This window comes from Cynocephalus volans, chromosome 2, assembly GCF_027409185.1.
Source record: "Cynocephalus volans isolate mCynVol1 chromosome 2, mCynVol1.pri, whole genome shotgun sequence".
Taxonomy (NCBI): Eukaryota; Metazoa; Chordata; class Mammalia; order Dermoptera; family Cynocephalidae; genus Cynocephalus; species Cynocephalus volans.
Window position 1 is genome coordinate 130941712 of NC_084461.1, and position 17898 is coordinate 130959609.

The 17898-nt window shown below is 34.5% G+C and overlaps 1 protein-coding gene across 1 annotated transcript; it reads left to right on the plus strand.

Moving 5' to 3' along the window:
• The first annotated feature begins 12315 nt into the window (after window positions 1-12315).
• LOC134369131 (serine protease inhibitor Kazal-type 12-like) lies at window positions 12316-17123 on the plus strand. Its single transcript, XM_063085309.1, has 4 exons — window positions 12316-12376; window positions 13954-13979; window positions 16705-16829; window positions 17078-17123. Exons 1-4 carry the CDS (start codon window positions 12316-12318, stop codon window positions 17121-17123), a joined length of 258 nt encoding a protein of 85 aa, XP_062941379.1.
• The last annotated feature ends 775 nt before the right edge of the window (window positions 17124-17898 follow it).

A 17898-nucleotide genomic window follows, 5' to 3' on the forward strand; every position in this document is an offset into this window, starting at 1 on the left:
AGATGTGTCCACTTTTTCTATTTACCACTTTTGGAAATCTGCATTTCAACTATTTTGGTAACCGAATCACTGGGCATCTTTGAAAGTAATTCCTTCCCTCTCCTGTTGGACCCTCTGCTCCAGCCCAGCCAGATTCCTGTCCACTGTCTTCCACACAAGAGGTTCATTTTCACTCTGCCCTGTCCTGCCTGGAGCGCCTCTTACGCCCTCTTCTGCTGCACTGCCTTCCGCTTCATCCCTCATACGAATCTCTTCCTCGTATCTACATCTTAATTCTACCGTTTATTTCAATGCTTACTTCAGGAGCCATATCTGAAAATTGTCAGAATACCCTCTCTTGTCTAGTTCTGAGCTATTCTTCGAGGATGAAAGGAAAACATATAAAAACAAATCACAGAGAACCAGAAGTCTTACATTTCTTAGAAAGAAGAAGCAAGTCACATATAAAAATATGAATAATCAAAACATAGAGATTTGGATTACAGAGATTTATACATTTGTCAAAATACAGTGAATACACATTAAAGATTTTTGCATATCATGGTTTACAAATTTTACATCAAATATAGACAATAAGCATTTAGTGAAGTCTTAACGATGACATGCACAGGGAAGTTTTAGAGAAGGGTACTGATGTCTGCAATTTACTTTAAATTGAATCCAAGATGAATTAATGGATAGATAAATGAATAAATATGTGATAATATATGTGGAATCTTTTTTTAAAAAATAAAATAAATATAAACAGAGAGTAGAATGGTGGTTACCAGGATCAAGGATAGGAGGAAATGGGGTGAAGTAGGTAAAAGGTACAAATTTGCATTTAGGTAGCATAAATAAATCTAGAAATCTAATGTATAGCATGAGAACTATAGTTAATAATTTTGTATCATATACCAAAAATTTGCTGAGAATAGATTTTAAGTGCTTTTAATAAACACACACATACAAAGGTAACTATGGAAGGTGATGAATATGTAAATTTGTTTAACTGTAGTAATTATTTTACTATGTATGTATTTATCAAAACATGTTGTACAACTTAAATATATACCATACAAATAAATTTTCAAAAAACAGTATTGTAAATATTAATGGGACAATCTAGGTTTATAAATGTCCTCTGTAAAAATTTTTTAACATTGCTATATGTTTGAAAATTTGCATAAAAATGTTTTTAAAAATGAAAAAAACACGCAGACTCTGCCAACAGGATAAAATATTCACAATTCTGTTTATGCCCCTCATTATTGTGATGTCCAGGACAGAACACACTGTTTCAAGTACAGTTTGTACTCCTTGCTTCAAAGCATAAAAAGATAGTTTATTTGATCCAAGCACCCATTTCTATCATTATACCTTCAGATGACAATGGGAATGTTGTTAAAAGCGGATCTTAACAAACTTGTAACCATTAGCCATCCTTAGGCATTTTTATTACCTCACTCTAATTGTCACCAAGTCATGTCTTTCTCAGCCCTTCTTCTCTTACTGGTTTTTTGAAGGTAAATTCATGACAAAAATGATGAGATATGTCAATGATTAAGCTTGTGTTAAGGGAGTTCCTGGGGAACTGTCTGTCTATGACAATGTGTAGGTTTCTTGAAGTGAAATATACACACACACACACACACACACACACACACACACTTACAGACACACACTTACAGACACACACTAAAGTAAAAAGGGTTACAGCATGAAGAAAAAGCCAGAGAAAATAGTAACGAATACAAAGACTAAAGTCTCATTAATGTCAACTGACCGATTTACTGAGTATGGCACACATATTACATTTATATTTAGCAATAACTATGAAGTTGTAGCACCACTTTTATGAAACAGGAGCCTGAAGTACAGAGATTTGAATAGTTTGTCCATGATCACATAGTTGGTGAGTTGCAGAGACTGAATTTAAACTCAGGATAGTTAACATGAGTCTCATATTCCTAAACTATATATCACATACTCATAATAATTTAAGTGACTCTGATGTAAATGTTGAATTGGAGAAAGTAGTTCTAAATATTTGAGGATATCAGAAATAGAAGTATTCATAATTCAACAAAGGCTTAAGCAAATAAATATGTACAGAGGGTGACACGTACCTTACTATGTGAATTATTATGTTGACTTTGTGATAGGGCCACAGTTTTAACATGAGAAGGCCTGAGTTCAAATGGGCTGACTAATTCTGCTGTAGGAATCTTATGAACTGCTTTCTTTGTTTTTCTCTGACTTTCTTTTTTCTTCCAGAGATGGCATCTGTGACTTTTCAAAATGTTGGTTCATTTCAATTTTACAGTTTGAGTTAAAGGAAAGACAGGCAGAACTGATCTTTCCCGCTTTAAGTTTGAAAAGATTTAGACCTAATAAGAAAAGGGAACCCTTGCATGACCCTATTTAGCTCACTACAGTTAATCTTTAGAGTAAATAATATATGTGTACTAAAAGAATGCAAATACAAAAGCATACTTGTGTACCTGCTGGGAATCACTGTTGATGACTTTGGGTAGCATTGTAGGCTTGACAATGTTAGGTCTTCCGATCCATGAATGGAGGGTCTTTTTCCATGTATTTATGTCTTTTCTGGTTTCCATCAGCACTGATTTGCAGTTTTTAATGTAGATAGCTTTCACCTCCTTGATCAGATTTATTCTTAGTATTTTAATCTTTCTGCTGCTATTGTAGATTAACTTGTTTTCTTAATTTCCTTTTTGAATTGCTTGTTGTTAATGTACAAAAACACAACTGATTTTTGTGTTATGGATCCTACAACTTTGTCTGATTCTTTCACTAGATGTAAAAGTTTTTTTGTGGAATCTTTAGGGTTTTACACATAAGATTAGGTCATGCAAACAGAAATCATTTTATTTATTCCTTTCCAATTTGGATATATTTTATTTATTTTTCTTATGCAATTGTTCTGGCTAGAACTTCCAATTATGTTGAATAGAAGTAGTGAAAGTAGGCATCCTGTTTTCTTTCTTTCTTTTTTTTTTTTTTTTGGCAGCTGGCCAGTACAGGGATCTGAACCCATGACCTTGGTTAGGCTGCACTCTAACCAACTGAACTAACTGGCCAGTCATAAGTAGGCATCTTTGTCTTGTTCCTGATTTTAGGGGAAAAGCTTTCAGTTTTTCACCATTGAGTATGATAACTGATTTAAGTTCTTTCTTCCTTTGTAACGTATCGATTTTAGTATGAATAATAATCTAGTAACATATATTTTATGATTAGTTTTATTTTTACCGTAGAACTAATAACTTTTACCTTTAACTTTCTGCTTTTTTTCTTTCAGACAGGATTACAGTAAGAGTATGAGCCTTGTCAGTCTTTTTATTTACTGATGTATGCCCACTGTATAGGGCAATGAATGATAGATACTTCGTGCTAATAAATGCATATAGGATCAATAACTTAAATATAATTTAATATCAAGTTTACATTGGAATTTTGTTGGAGACTTGCTGTACATAATGTAATGTATAGTGAAGTCTAAAAAAAAAATCTAATGTCTACAGAATCGAGACTGGTGTAAAGCATCTGGTGATAGGATATTGGAAATGGTGAGAAATGTGGCAACCAGTAAACTAAATGCCCCATCAAAACAAAAATTATAGCAGCAAAGACAGAACAGAAAAACTGCAGACTGAGTACAGCTTATGTACCTCCAGCTTGTAACCACTGCTTTAGAAAGTCAGCCATTACCACTAGAAGTTTACGCAGCACATATAATTTAAAACATTTCTGGAAAGATAATTTGACAAATAAATTATGGAAAAATAAAATAATGCAACTAAGGTGAAATTTTTATCTAAAAATATTTGAAAAGATGAGGTGTGAATACAAAATATATAAAAATCAGGGATAGATTGATGTTCAGGAATGGAATGAGCATGAAAGGGTGGATGCAGAAAAACTAGTAGTGAGAAGTAGAGGAAATTAACTCTCAACTTTGCTGCTAAAAAGTTATGTGAGGTCATCTGCTGAGTTAGGGAAGTGGTCATGGTAATCACAAAAATCGGAGGTAAGAGCAACAGTGGCAATTGCCTGAATTATTTTATTTTTCTATGTAAATAGTTTGATTTAATAAACATGGTCCTTAAATTCTCATTACACAGAGAACTCTTTGCTCATCCAATAAAATTTAGCTCGTTTTGTGGCAATAATCTTGTTGGATGTGCAATACTTTAAAAAGATTTATAGACTTAAGCAATTTCCATTAAATACTTTCTCACTGAGTAACAAAGCATCTAGTCCCTCCTATAGGCATCATAACTAATTATAGTTTAATTTCTGGTACTTACTGAGAGCCTCCTACTCTTTTATATAAATGAAACCAGCAGAATCTCATGAACACATCACCATGTAAAAATTCCTTCCCGCCCCTCTAAGGACACTAGCTTTTTGTTCCAAAAATCCTAGAATCTGGGAAAAGACTTACTTCTACCTGCTTATAAGCAACATACATACCTAGTTTGTAGGAAATTATCATACATGCTGTTGGGAAAATATGACACGCAGAAACACATTGAGACATAGAAATGTGTAGTCTAGTAGTCCACATAAAGTAAAAAGGTGGCAAAAGAGAATAATCATTCTTTTTCACAGATTTCCCTTTTTGCTCCTTTAGCTCAAATGTTATTATCTAAAAGGGGTTGGGTCTTAGCAGCCTTTGTCCTCACGCTCACCCAATCTGCATGAGAAATCACTCTGGCCACTCAGAAAATCTGCGCTATGGACAGCCTGTCAGTCTATTTTCTCCAGGGGTGCTGAGTCACTTGAAAGAATTGGATTTGTCGTTAGATAGACACCTTTGATTTAAATTCTGTTAGGAGTTATAAAGTAAATCATAATTTGCTGAGGCTCAAAAGTGTCACATGGACAATTATAATAAGATTTCACAGGTACAGTTTTAGAAAGAAATGAATAAATAAAACGTGCATGAAATCTCTACACATACTTCAAAGTGCTATCTATGCTATAAGGAAATATGCTTCCAATGATAACAGTTATGAAGGAAATATCTTCCAGTTCTGGGAAAACTGCCCTAAAATGCACTCAATTGCTTGATTAAAAATGAGTTTAAAAATTATATTAAATGAAACAAGTCAGGCACAGAAAGTGAAAATACCACATGTTCTCTGTTATTTGTGGGAGCTAAAAATAAATAAATAAATAAATATACAAACAAATAAAGAGCGGTGGCGGGCAGAAGGCACAACAATCACAGCAATTCCTTGAACTTGTCAAGACAAGTGAACAGATGTGATGCAGTGGGTGGGGAGGGGATGGGAAGGGGGGAAACGGGAATGGCTAAAGGAACACAGAAATCAACTACAATGTATATTGAGAAGTTAAAATTTAAAAAATAAGTTCTAATATCTTCTAACATATTTTTGTTTTGTTTTTATGTATCTGTCATGTTTATCTTTTTTTTAAAATTAATAAATTTATTTTTAAGGCGCTTTTAAGTCCACAGCAAAAATAGAATGAGAAACACAGAGTTCCTACATGAGCCCTTCTCCCAACACATACTCAGCTTCCTCCACCATCAACTTCCCACACCATTGCAGTACATCTGGTACAGTAGATGACTCAACATTGACACATTGTCAACCAAAGTCCATAGTGTACAATGGAGTTCACTTTTTGTGTGGCACATTTTCTGAGTTTTGACAAATGTTTAAACATGCATCCACATTTTTAGTATCATACAAAATGGTTTCACTGCTCTAAAAGTCCTCTGTGCTCCCCCTATTCATTCCTCCCTCTTTCCCCATAACTTCTGGCAACCCCGGATCTTTTCACTCTCTCTATAGTTTTGCCATTTCCACAAGATCCTATAATCAGAATTGTACAGTATGCCCCCTTTTTGGATTGACTTCTTCCTTGAAGGTTCCCTCATGTGACTATTTCACATCCTTGCCCGCATTTGGTGTTGTCAGTGCTTTGGGTTTTAGCAATTGTAGTAAGTGTGTTGTGATACCTCATTGTTACTTAAATTTGCGTTTCTCGAATGATAAACGATGTTGAACATCTTTTCATATATTTATTTTCTGTCTTCATGAGTTGAGAGTTCAGATCTTTTGTCCATCTTTAAATCAGGTCGTTTGTTTATTTATAGTTAAGTTTTAAGATTTCTTTGTATATTTTGCATAACTTCTTTATCATATGTGTCTTTGATAAATATTTTCTTTCACTCTTGCCTTGTATTTTCATTCTCTTGACAGTTCTCTTTTGTACAGCAGATGTTTTAAATTTTAATGAAGTCCAACTTATAATTTTTTTTTTTTATAAATTATGCCTTGATGTTGTATCTGACAAAATCATCACCAAAACCAAGGTTATCTACATTTAATCTTATGCTATCCTCTAGGAATTTTATAGTTTTGCACTTTACATTTAGGTCTACGATCTATTTCAAGTTAATTTTTGTGAAGGGTATAAGGTCTGTGAATAGATTCTTTTTTATTTCTTTGCCTGTGAATGTCCAGTCACTCCAGTACCATTTGATGAAAAGACTATACTTTCCCCATTGAATTGCCTTTGCTCCTCTGTCAGAGACCAGTTGATTATAAATATGTGAGTTTGTTCTGGTATCTCTATTCTGTTCCGTTAATCTACTTGTCTATTATTTTGTCATCATCATACTGTCTTAACTACTGTAACTTTATAGCAATTCTTGATGTAGGTTAGTATCAATCCTCAGCCTGTTCTTCCCCTTTTGTATTGTGCTATCTAATAACTTCTTTTTTTATTTTTTATTTTTTTATTATACATACATGTGGGGTACAACATTGACTTTCAATAATTGTGTAGAATGTGTGGTGGTTAGTTCAGTATAGTTACCTTATTCATCATTACAATATGCAATCATTCTCTGTGTCCCTTGAACAATTCCCCCCCTCGCCTTTTCCACCTCTAGTTTTCTAGAAGTTCAAAGTATTGCTGTGATTGCTGTTTGTTTCTTTCTTTCTCTCCATCTCTCTATATTGTTCATTTGTTTATTTATGGATTCAGCTCCCAGGTGTGAGTGAGAGCATGCAGTATGTCTCTTTCTGTACCTGGGTTGTTTCACTTAGGATAATTTTCTCCAGGCTCATCCATGTTGTTGCAAATGGTAGAATTTCATTCTTTTTTTATGGCTGAGTAGTATTCCATTGTGTCTATGTACCACAATTTCCTTATCCAGTCATCCATCCATGGACATTTAGGTTGGTTCCATTGCCTAGCTATTATAAATGGAGCTGCAGTAAACATGGCTGTCCCGACCCGCGGGATATTCAACGCAGACCCTGGAGGGGGGAGTGGGAATTGGATGGGACAAGAGACGCGAGAAATGGAGACAAGACAGTATTCTGATCAAGTCTCGTTTATTAGCCAGAAGGTCACAGCTTATGTAGACAGCAGGAGGGAATCAGCAGATAAGGAAGTATGCAGAAGTTTTCTGGAAAAAATCACAGGGCAAGTCTTTCCAGGAAATGGAACATTTGTCAGCTATCTAAAGCAAAGCAGCGGTGATCTACGCCTAGGGCTGTGCAAGCAGTAAGGAGAAAAGGGCGGAAAGGTCACAGCATTTATATCTTTAGTGTCAGAGGGCTATTGGCAGGGCTTCATGACCCTGGGCAGGCTATGACCCGGCTCTTTGGCCCCAGACAATGGCAGTGCAGGTATCCCTTTCAAACTGATGTTTTCCAATCCTCTGCATATATCCCCAGGAGTGGGATTGCTGGATCATATGAAAGTTCCATCTGTAGTTGTTTAAGGAACCTCCATACTGTTCTCCATAATGGCTGTACTAATTTACAGTCCCACCAGCAGTGCAGGAGGGTTCCTCTCTCTCCACGTCTTTGCCAGCATTTGTTATTCTCTTTTTTACAATAGCCAGTCTGATTGGGGTGAGGTGATATCTCAAAGTGGTTTTGATTTGCATTTCCCTGATGATTAGTGACATTTAGCATTTTTTCATATACCTGTTGGCCATTTGTATGTCTTCCTTTGAGAAATGTTTATTCAGGTCCTTTGCCCATTTTTTAACTGGGTTATTTGGGGTTTTTTTTGCTGTAAAGTTGTTGGAGCTCTTTGTATATTCTGGAAATTAATCCCTTGTCAGATGCATATTTTGCAAATATTTTCTCCCATTCTGTAGGATGTCTTTTCAATCTCTTGCTTGTTTCCTTTGCTGTGCAGATGTTTTTAGTTTGATATAATCCCATTTGTTTATTTTTTTCTTTTGTTGCCTGTGCTTTTGGGGTGTTATTCAAAAAGTAATAACTTCTAACATTTTTATGTCCCGTGTTTCTTTCAGAATTAAAAAAAATGATTTATTTATATAAAAGCATAATACAAATATTTAGAAGAATATTCACTTCTATTAAATGTTAGTGATGAGCACGTGTGTGTCTGTTTATTGCTTTCTGTATTTTGTTACGTATTTGACATATCTCACTACTTAAAAATATTAAGAATGTACTACCAGGATATTTGCTATATCTTTGCTCTTTCAGACAATCCAAATTTGTTTAACGCCCTGATTTTCTCTTTTTGCCTGGGCTTCCAGAAAGTTTTGCTCCAAACTTAATGTCTAATGATGGTAGTCAAGGGTCCTTATAATTACATATTTCTTTCCTCGGCTTTTACCATAACTTTTTACAAGGTCTGTTTTCAAAACCATATGTGTATATGCATTTAAGAGTGAAATGCTTCAAATCCTTTTTTAGAAAGCAGGAAGTTTATGAGTAAATACGATCATGACTACATTGTGATTTGATTTTTCAAAACTAAGTGGAAGTCATACATAGCTGGCTAATATGAGAACCCAGGTCTACTCATGCTAAAACCTGTATTTCTTTCTCTTGCATAAAGGCAGATTTAACTTTGTCTTTAATTTAACCATTTCTGTACTAGTCTTAGTCCCAGAAAACCAATGAAGTGACATCCCTGACCAACTGTAAGGTATTGTAAAACGATGCACCAGCACCTAATTCCCTACCTTGAATAAATCAGGTCTATAAATATTGAAAGAATTGCTTTGTGTAAAGGGCAGAAGAGTTTTTGAGGCAGCATGAAATTATAAAAGATAAGACTGAAGTACTGATGATACTGGTATGAGATGCTGTAAGTTAGAGAGGATGAGTTGTGGGAATGAATATTTAATGTCTTAAATATTGAGGTTGCAAACTCTCAGCTATTACAGCATACTTAGACAATGATTTTTAAAATACACTCCAGTGCCCCATAATCCTTACCCCTTTCAACCCATTTTTCAAAAAGTAGAAGCAGTGATTTTTATAATTATTTTAAATCATGTTACTCATGTGTGTGTGCATATATATATGTGTGTATATATATATGTTATATATATATACACACACACACACACATATATGTGTGTGTGTGTGTGTGTGTGTGTGTGTGCATAAAATCACACTTAGAGTTTTAGCCAAGATGCAGTAAGAGGGATTGGATTTATCCTTCCACCTAATAAACTAGACAAAATATATGCAACAATGTTTTTCACACACACATTAGACATGAATCACAGGACACTGATCCCTGAGAGAAAGAAGAAAAGAGGTGAGCCCTCAGATAGCACCAGTTTACTTCCTGAAGAGTTTCCAGATGAAAGCACAGGTAGGGGAAACCCAAGTCAAAAGCCTATAGTCTCCATAAGGTGAGGACAAGGCAAGTTGTTCACAGTGCTGAGTAAGAGAGATCGGGAGCTTTGCGGAGGGACCTGCTCTAGTCTTCAGCTGAATGTCGATCACTATGTGTGTGTTAGGAAACTACATGAAAAGAACTACCCAAATAAAGCACTTGGAGAATAATCCTTGAAGCCCACACAGGATTATAATTTATTGGTTCCACCAGCAGAGTGGAAAACTTTATAATACATGAGGATCTAGGAGAGTTTTCTGAAGGGCATTGCCTCTGAAGTCAGGTAAAATTGGCTCTAGACTAAAGGCTACTTTGGTCCCATCTAACAAAACTTTAAAGAAAGTCACACACACACACACACACACACACACACACACACACACACACAAATTGATTCTAATTTAACTGTACCCTGAGGACAGGATGACAAACATTTACAGAAATACAAAAATATTCAGCATCCAGTGAAATGAAATTTACAATGTCTTGTATCTAAAGAAGTAAAAAAATATAATTCATGGTGGGGAAAAATATCAGTCATGTCAATGAACCCAGAAATGATGTAAATGATTTAATTGATGATGAGGGCATTAAATCAGTTCTCCTATATGTTCAAGAAAGTGGAGGAAAGGTAGAGCATGTTAAGTAGATACAGGAAGATATATAAAACAGTGTATTTCTAAAGATGAAAGAACACAACGTTCGAGAGGAAAAATGTACCATGGTGCAGAAGAAAAAACTAGTCAACATGAAGACATGGCATTAGAAATAAACAAAGATAAAACATGAAAAAATCCTGAAAAAAAAAAAATAATGAAGACAGCATCAGTAAGTTGTAGGATAACATCATGAAGATTGGAAGAAGAGTGGCGAAAAGCTGAAAAAATATTTGAAGAAATAACAGTTAGAAATTTTCGGAATTTGATAAAAACTATAAATCTATAGATGCAAGGATTTTAATAGACCCAAGTATGAGAAACATGAAAATCCTTAGCTTAAAAAACCTTTTACCTTAACATTCATCTCTGCATTTGAGTCTGAGCATTACTCTCATTTCTGAAAATATACCTTAGTTCTTATTTTTCTCATTGTATTGCTTATTCTTGGAATGTTGGTTATTTCTTTATGTGCCTCAAGACCTTCTAATCACCCAAGCACCAGGTCCTCTGTGAAGCCTTGTCATGACCACCTCTTCTCTGCCATCCTTGCACCCTATTTCCAAGTGAATGTGCTCTCTTAATGTTCCCCTACTTAGTTGTGGATAGCTGTAATTAAATTGTTTTCTTCTCTTGCTGCCTGTGAGCTTTTCTTACTCATCTTTAAATCCCCAGAATACAATAAAGTTTCTGTAGCCAGTAGTTTCCCTCCAGCAAGTGTTTCAGAAAAGAACTAAGAATGTAAGCTCTGTGAATGTGTCTTTGTTGTCTCTATGTTTCGGCATCTAGTATTACTGGCAATAATTGGTGCTCAATTATTATTTTCAAAGGAAGAAAGGAATTTTTATTGGTTCACAATTGTAAAATCAAATGGTGTTTGCATGCTTCTACATGCAAGACATTGTTCTGTGCATAGAGACACAGCAGAGAAAAAGATCCATGAGCTTATATCATAGTGTGTCTGGGCCTGCATTTATGTATATTTAAGTGTTTATTTGATGGCGGGAAAATATACAAGTAAATAATTAAATAAAAAAGATAATTTTAAATATCGAACAGCATTCCAAACGCAATAAAACACATTGATCTGATTTGAAATGGGGGTATTTTGAATGATCAGGGAAAACTTTACTGAGCAGGTAATACATAAATCAATATTTCTGGAAAGAAAAAAACCAGCCATTGAAGTTTCTGGGCCAGGAGTTTTCCAGGCAGAGAAAATAGCAAGAGCCTAAGGTAAAGGATGAATAATAAAAGAATATTTGAGAAAGAGAAAGAAGGCAAGTGTGAACAGTATATGAACAATAACCAAAATCCACTGTGAAATACTTCTTAAAATAAAAATGTTAAATAGAAACCATTGTACATAAGTAGCCTACATGAAAGCAAGGGGTTGAAGAAAATAGCACCATAATTCATTTTCACTTTGAATGTCGAGAGTTTTTAATTCAATGACTATTTGGGGTGTGCTTTTGACTCTGTCTAATAAATTCCCTGACCTCAAAGTTCCTAGCATCAGCATTTTAATTTCCCTGGTAGTTGTGACACCAAATCTTATTAATATTTTGCACAAATTGTGCAGACTGTCCTACAGTTTACTGCCATACAGAAGCTTTCTGGCCCTAAGGCTCTACTGGAAGCAAGTCCAAAATATGCAAATTGGAAGATAATGACTTGATTGCAATTATCACCATGTGCTAAACAGGGGAAATTCTGGGTGTGTTACTTGTAATACATTTCATTCCTCCTAAACACCATTTTTGACCATTGTTCCCGACTGTTTGAAAAAAGCTTGAAATAAGCTGCTTTGGTTTCTAATGTCTCTACTCTCCAGGGAAATAGATTACATAATCAGGGTGGAGAATGTAGCTAACTGGCAAATGTATAGTGCTTAGATTTGTGCATATGGATCTACTTATAAATACAGCCTGTAGAGCATCCACAGTGGCGATCTCTATTAACATACTTCCATCAGACCTTGCAGACCTCATTGATCATGAAGCCATCACGCACCCTTCTGCTTTTAGTCAGTGTGGCCTGTTTGTTTCTCTTTGCAGGTGAGTTATATCTATATGCCTATCTATATCTGTATCTATATATATTTACAAGCATATGAAATGGAACTCTGAACCAGGCTGGTCAATGTCAGCAGTCGTGATGTGATATTTTTGTTTATGATGATGATTATGATAAGGATGGTTAATGATGGTGACTACCCATCACACTCCAAGTTTAGAAGGAACTGTTATTTAAAATTAAATTACCTGCATTAACATTCACTGTAATACTATGTAAGAGATAGTTTTAGCCAATTCCTAAAACAGTTATATCTCATAAAATGAGATGGCCATTCCTAGGTCATGGGGCCCCCAAGTGGCTGTCCTAGGAGTTCTAGGCCAATTGTGTTCCCCTCAGTAGACCACAATGAACAGCATAAGGTTACAAATAAGCTTCATTTTTCAAGGAAGAAATTTATACTGAAATTAGAAACTCTCATCTAAAGTCACCTTCAAGCAATTCTTATCTAAAGAGTTTCAACTGTCAGAATTTTCCTGAGATTCTCCCGTTTTATTAAAAGCTGAATCATTCTTACCCTGTAGGTAAGCAAAGAGATGACTAGATAGGTAGGTAGATAGATAGATGAGAGAGACAGAGAGAGACAGATGTGTGTGTGTGTGTGTGTGTGTGAGAGAGAGAGAGAGAGAGAGAGAGAGAGAGAGAGAGAGAGAGAGAGAGAGAGAGAGAGAGAGAGAGATGACGATTATGTAATGTAGTAAAAGAGCCCAGGACTGGGATTCTAAGATTTGGCTTGTAATCTTCATTCTGCTGCTATCTCTTTCTTTAATGTTGAACAAGTCACTTCCTTTCTCTTGCTACTGTTTCATCACATGTAAATGGCATATGTGAAACTTAAATGCCCTAAGCCTTCTTTCAATAAAACTTATGCTTCAGTACATTGGCTTAAGAATCTAAAAGACCTAGGTTTGATTCCTGCTGTGCCATTTACAAGGTGCATATTCTTAGGCAAATTACTTGCCCGGGAGCTCAGTTTTCTTATCTTTGAAAATAGGGTTATTAGTATGACTTAATTTATGTAAAATTTAATACAGTGCTTAAAATACAGGAATTCTCCAGCAGTAGGTAGAAATTGTTAGTGTTAGTGGGAATGGTGGTAAATCATACGATTTTTTTCAATGCTCTCAAAATTATTTTTTATTTTGTTATATTAGTAACTTGTTCAGCAGTTGTCTTGGTTATCCTTTAATCAAATGGCTTCTAGATTTTGGAATTTTCAACTTCTTTTTAGTTAATATATACCTCTTTGACAAAGAATAGATCTAGAGTTTGCTTTCGTTTCTTCAGGTATAGCCTAGTTTTAAGGCAAACATTTAGATAAAAGCCACATAAATAGCAAACATGGTGAAAACAGCTTTGTACTGATCATTTGTAGCCTGATCTCTCACTCAGTTGTACCATTAATAGGCTGTGTGTCCCAGTGCAGTTTTTTACCCTTCTCTGGGCCTCAGGTCTTCATTCATAAAGTAAGGCAGCTGTAATGGGAGATCTCTAAGGTTAATTTTGACTTTGAATTCTGAGCTGTTGTGATTTATCAGTGCCTGTTCTCTCTTTGCAGAGGCTGTGAGCCAAGGAGGCTTTCAGGTATGTGCTTCTTCCTCATGACAACAAATCTTACAACAATGGTGATCTTAAGCTGGGAAGTTCCATTAAGATCGTCTGAGCTCCTTTGGCTGGTCTGGTGAGAAGGTAGAATGATAGCATGACATGCTGTTCTAGACAAAGTGTCATCAGTGGTGCAGATGCATTTTCTTAAACAGTGGAAAAAGACTTGAAAATTACCTCACATTTTTTTAAAATAGCCAGATGTCACATTTCCTTATAAGGAGTTTATATTCACTCAAAGCCTCTCCAACAGTACAGTGCTTATAGAAGTGAGGAGAATATCAATTATTTTCGAAATCAAAATAATTTTGAGAATGAAAATGGTACTTAATAATAGTTACAAGAAGATAATTATATTGTTCATTTGCTTATTTATGGATTCAGATCCCAATTATGAGTGAGACCATGTGGTATTTCTTTTTCTGTACCTGGGTTGCTTCACTTAGGATAATTTTCTCCAGGCAAAGAAAGAAAGAAACAACAATCACAGTAATATGTTGACCTTTTAGAAAACTAGAGGTGGAAAAGGGGCGGAGAAGGAGGGGGAGGGGGGGTTAATGAGGAATTGGTCAATGGACAAAAAAGAACGGTTGAGTATTGTAATGATGAATAAACTAACTATACTGATCTAATCACCACACATTCTACACAGTTCTTGAAAATCAATTTTGCACCCCACATGTATGTATAATAAAAAAGAAAAAAAAAGAATAAGAAAATTATAAACTAGGACTATCCCGGGCAACCTAGAACATATGGTCACACTAGATCTGTCACTCTAGATTTGAATACCATATGCATAAAAGCCAGGACAAAAGCTTAGTAAAATGCACATTTCCTCTCTCCCCATGTACATATTAGATCTATGAATTGAACTGGGAATTAAGGAACTAACTCAATAAATACATCATCCAAGGGGTGGATGGTTGAATGAATGGGTGGATTAATAGATGGGTTTATGAATGAAAGAAAGATTCAGCAAATGTTAGAGAATATACAAGAAAAGTATCAGATATAAAATACAGTATTATTTTCACTTTCTGAAAATTAGCCTACTACAAAAATTTTGAGATGTGCCCTTTTTTATCTATACATCTTACCTAAAAAATTACTTTAAGATACTTTGATGGAGTGATCTAAATTGATTTCCTGTATTTTATTTTTAAAATCTTTTTTTTAACCTTTTCATTTTAAAATAATGAAGTTGTAAAAATAGTCCAAAGAAATAGTGTATACATTTTACTTAACTTTCCCAACTGTTAACATTTTATGTAAACTTAGTACAGCATCAAAATCAGAAAATTAATATTGATAGATTAATTTTTCAAGTTTTACCAATTGCCCCCAAAATGTCATTTTTCTGGTATAGGATCTAAATTAAGACCATATTTAGCTGTTTTGTCTCCTTAATCTCCTCAACTCTTTTTGAGGCAAAAGCTACTTTTTTGAGGAAAAGTTCAATTGTAAGATTTTAATTAGAAATTTGATTATACTGCCTTGGAAATTCAAGTTACTGGCACAAAGTAAGTACCCAATTAATGTTTATTTCTTTATGAACTCATACAAAAGGAAATTTAAAAGTTAACTAAGTAAGAAAAAGTGAGAAGACACATTTTTGGAAATTAAATCAAGCTAAATCAGAGTGGAAATAAGGGATCTTTTTTTTATAGACTTGTAGTGAAACAAATCTCCTCTATTCCACCAAATGTAAACTTTTTGAATCAAAAGTTGTTTTGCTAAAGAAACTATTTGGAAAAAATAAACAAATTCAATTATTGCTTAAACTATACCATACCAAGTTTTGGGTTTTTCTTGAAAATGTCTTGTCAATTGACAGCACTAAATATCCCATTTAAATCCCCATTCTCAGTGTGTTTTGATACAAGCCAGAAGTTGATTCTCAGTGCTTTTCATCCCTTTTGGAGACTGACTAAATTAAAAAGGCGAATCCGATATGACTTATCTCAAAATGTTTCTAGCCACATTGAGGAGTGATAGCTTACACACAGGAGAGGTATAGACAAATTTCTCCAGGAATTATTAGAAAGTGATAAAGAATTTCCATTTAGATAAGCACTTAACGATAAAGCAATTTGGCAATAAGTATTGAAATCCTTCAAAAGTTATACCCTTTGAAATAGCAATTATTTTCATAAGAACATAAACTAAAACATAATCAGAATATATACAAGTATTTATATGTAAAGAAATAATCCCAGTGCAAGAATGTGGGGGGGAAAAAAGAAGAAAAAAAAAAACATAAAATAGTGGATTAGTAAAATAAAATGTCACATCTTTATGGACTATTATACCACAAAATCATACTTTTTAGAATGTGCATAGTGGTGCAGAAAAGGTAAGTGATAAAGAATAAATGGAACATATGTACAGTGTGGTTCTATTTTTTAAATTATACATATGGAAATAGAATGCGTAGAGATGGAGGGAAAAATAACAAAGTGCTAACAAAGGAGGTATCTCTAGGTGCTAAGAATGCAGGAGATTTTTGCTTCTTTTTGTTTTCAATATCTATTTTCACTGTAATAATATAATATGAGCTTTTTAAAAAATTCTAAGTGTATAAGTTTAGTATATATATATGTGTGTGTGTGTGTGTATATATATATATATATTTCATTCCTTAAGAGAGCAAATGATGTCAATGCCATTATTCATGAAATAAAAACACTTCATTTAAATACAGGCTTTTTGCAGTGACTATGAAAAACCAGCTACGGATGGAAAACCCTGTCCAAAGATCCACAAACCAGTGTGTGGCACTGATGGGCGAACTTATGAAAATCGCTGTGAATTCTGCAAAGCAGCTATGTAAGCACACGGAAGCAGCTATTGGGACAGCACCTTTAGTTTGGGTCAATGGAGTATGAGTCAGACAAATTATTTATTAAGACTTTACTGTGCTGTACATTTTACAGATCATTCCTATTTAAAATAAGGTAATATTACTATCCCCAAACTAAGACCTAGGAAGTGTAAGTACCATTTCCAGGTCAACCAACTTGGGATTAATTCATTCCATTTAATTTCATTTCTAAACACTATCTCTTTTCTTTCAGGGAAAGAAGTGGAAAGCTTGGTTTCAAACATGATGGGAAATGTTGATTCCTCTGATGTTGCAAGACTGGAAGCACCTTTGGTATGCTTTCGCATCAGAAGGATTTATTCCCTGTTATCCAGTCTCTATTGCAATGTACCTCCCACCAGTTATTATGCATAAAAGAAAGAAGTTTCAATAAAGTGATCTTGGCAGAATTTCTACACTGATTTTTTTTTTCCAGGTAATAATGAAGGCACCTATGTTTGATTTAGTTAGACTAAGTGTTATACTACCTTAGTATGAAATGATACAATTTGAATAAAAACACAGGGAAAGATTATTACCATACTTATCAAATCCAGAAATTTCCAATCAGTACTCAGTTCTTCTGAATTTATGTAGATTAACTCAAGTATAATAAAGTTGGATTCAAAGAAATAAATATACATTATCTGACATAAATTAGCGTTCTTTAGTATACGGTAGTTGGGGAGATGTTTTGCCCAAGGGACACACAGAGTCCATTTTAGTACTTCTCAGTTTATATGCTGAGGCCGGAAATAAGTAACAAGTGAGACAAAACTTGAAGTTGGTCCCTTCAGTCACTGGGACAGCTGAATAGGTTAGTTGAGCCCTCTAGGTTAGTTGTTTCTGGCTTTATCAGTTTACTACAGTTTACCACAGAAAATGTTATAATTTTCTATGTGTGGTAAGTTGTGAAGTAGCTTGAAAATATAGATTTGTTAACGTGGTGTGGATGCTTAGAAATCTAGAGGTGAATAGCCAAGCTTGGCACTTTCAGGCACTATTTGGAGAGACAAATGTATACTAACTAAAATA

Bases quoted from the DNA above. Each gene is read 5' to 3' on its own strand.
- LOC134369131 (XM_063085309.1), top strand. From the start codon at position 12,316: ATGAAGCCATCACGCACCCTTCTGCTTTTAGTCAGTGTGGCCTGTTTG. The intron at 12,377-13,953 runs GTGAGTTATATC...CTCTCTTTGCAG, and splicing joins CTGTTTGTTTCTCTTTGCAG to AGGCTGTGAGCCAAGGAGGC. The intron at 13,980-16,704 runs GTATGTGCTTCT...ATTTAAATACAG, and splicing joins TGAGCCAAGGAGGCTTTCAG to GCTTTTTGCAGTGACTATGA.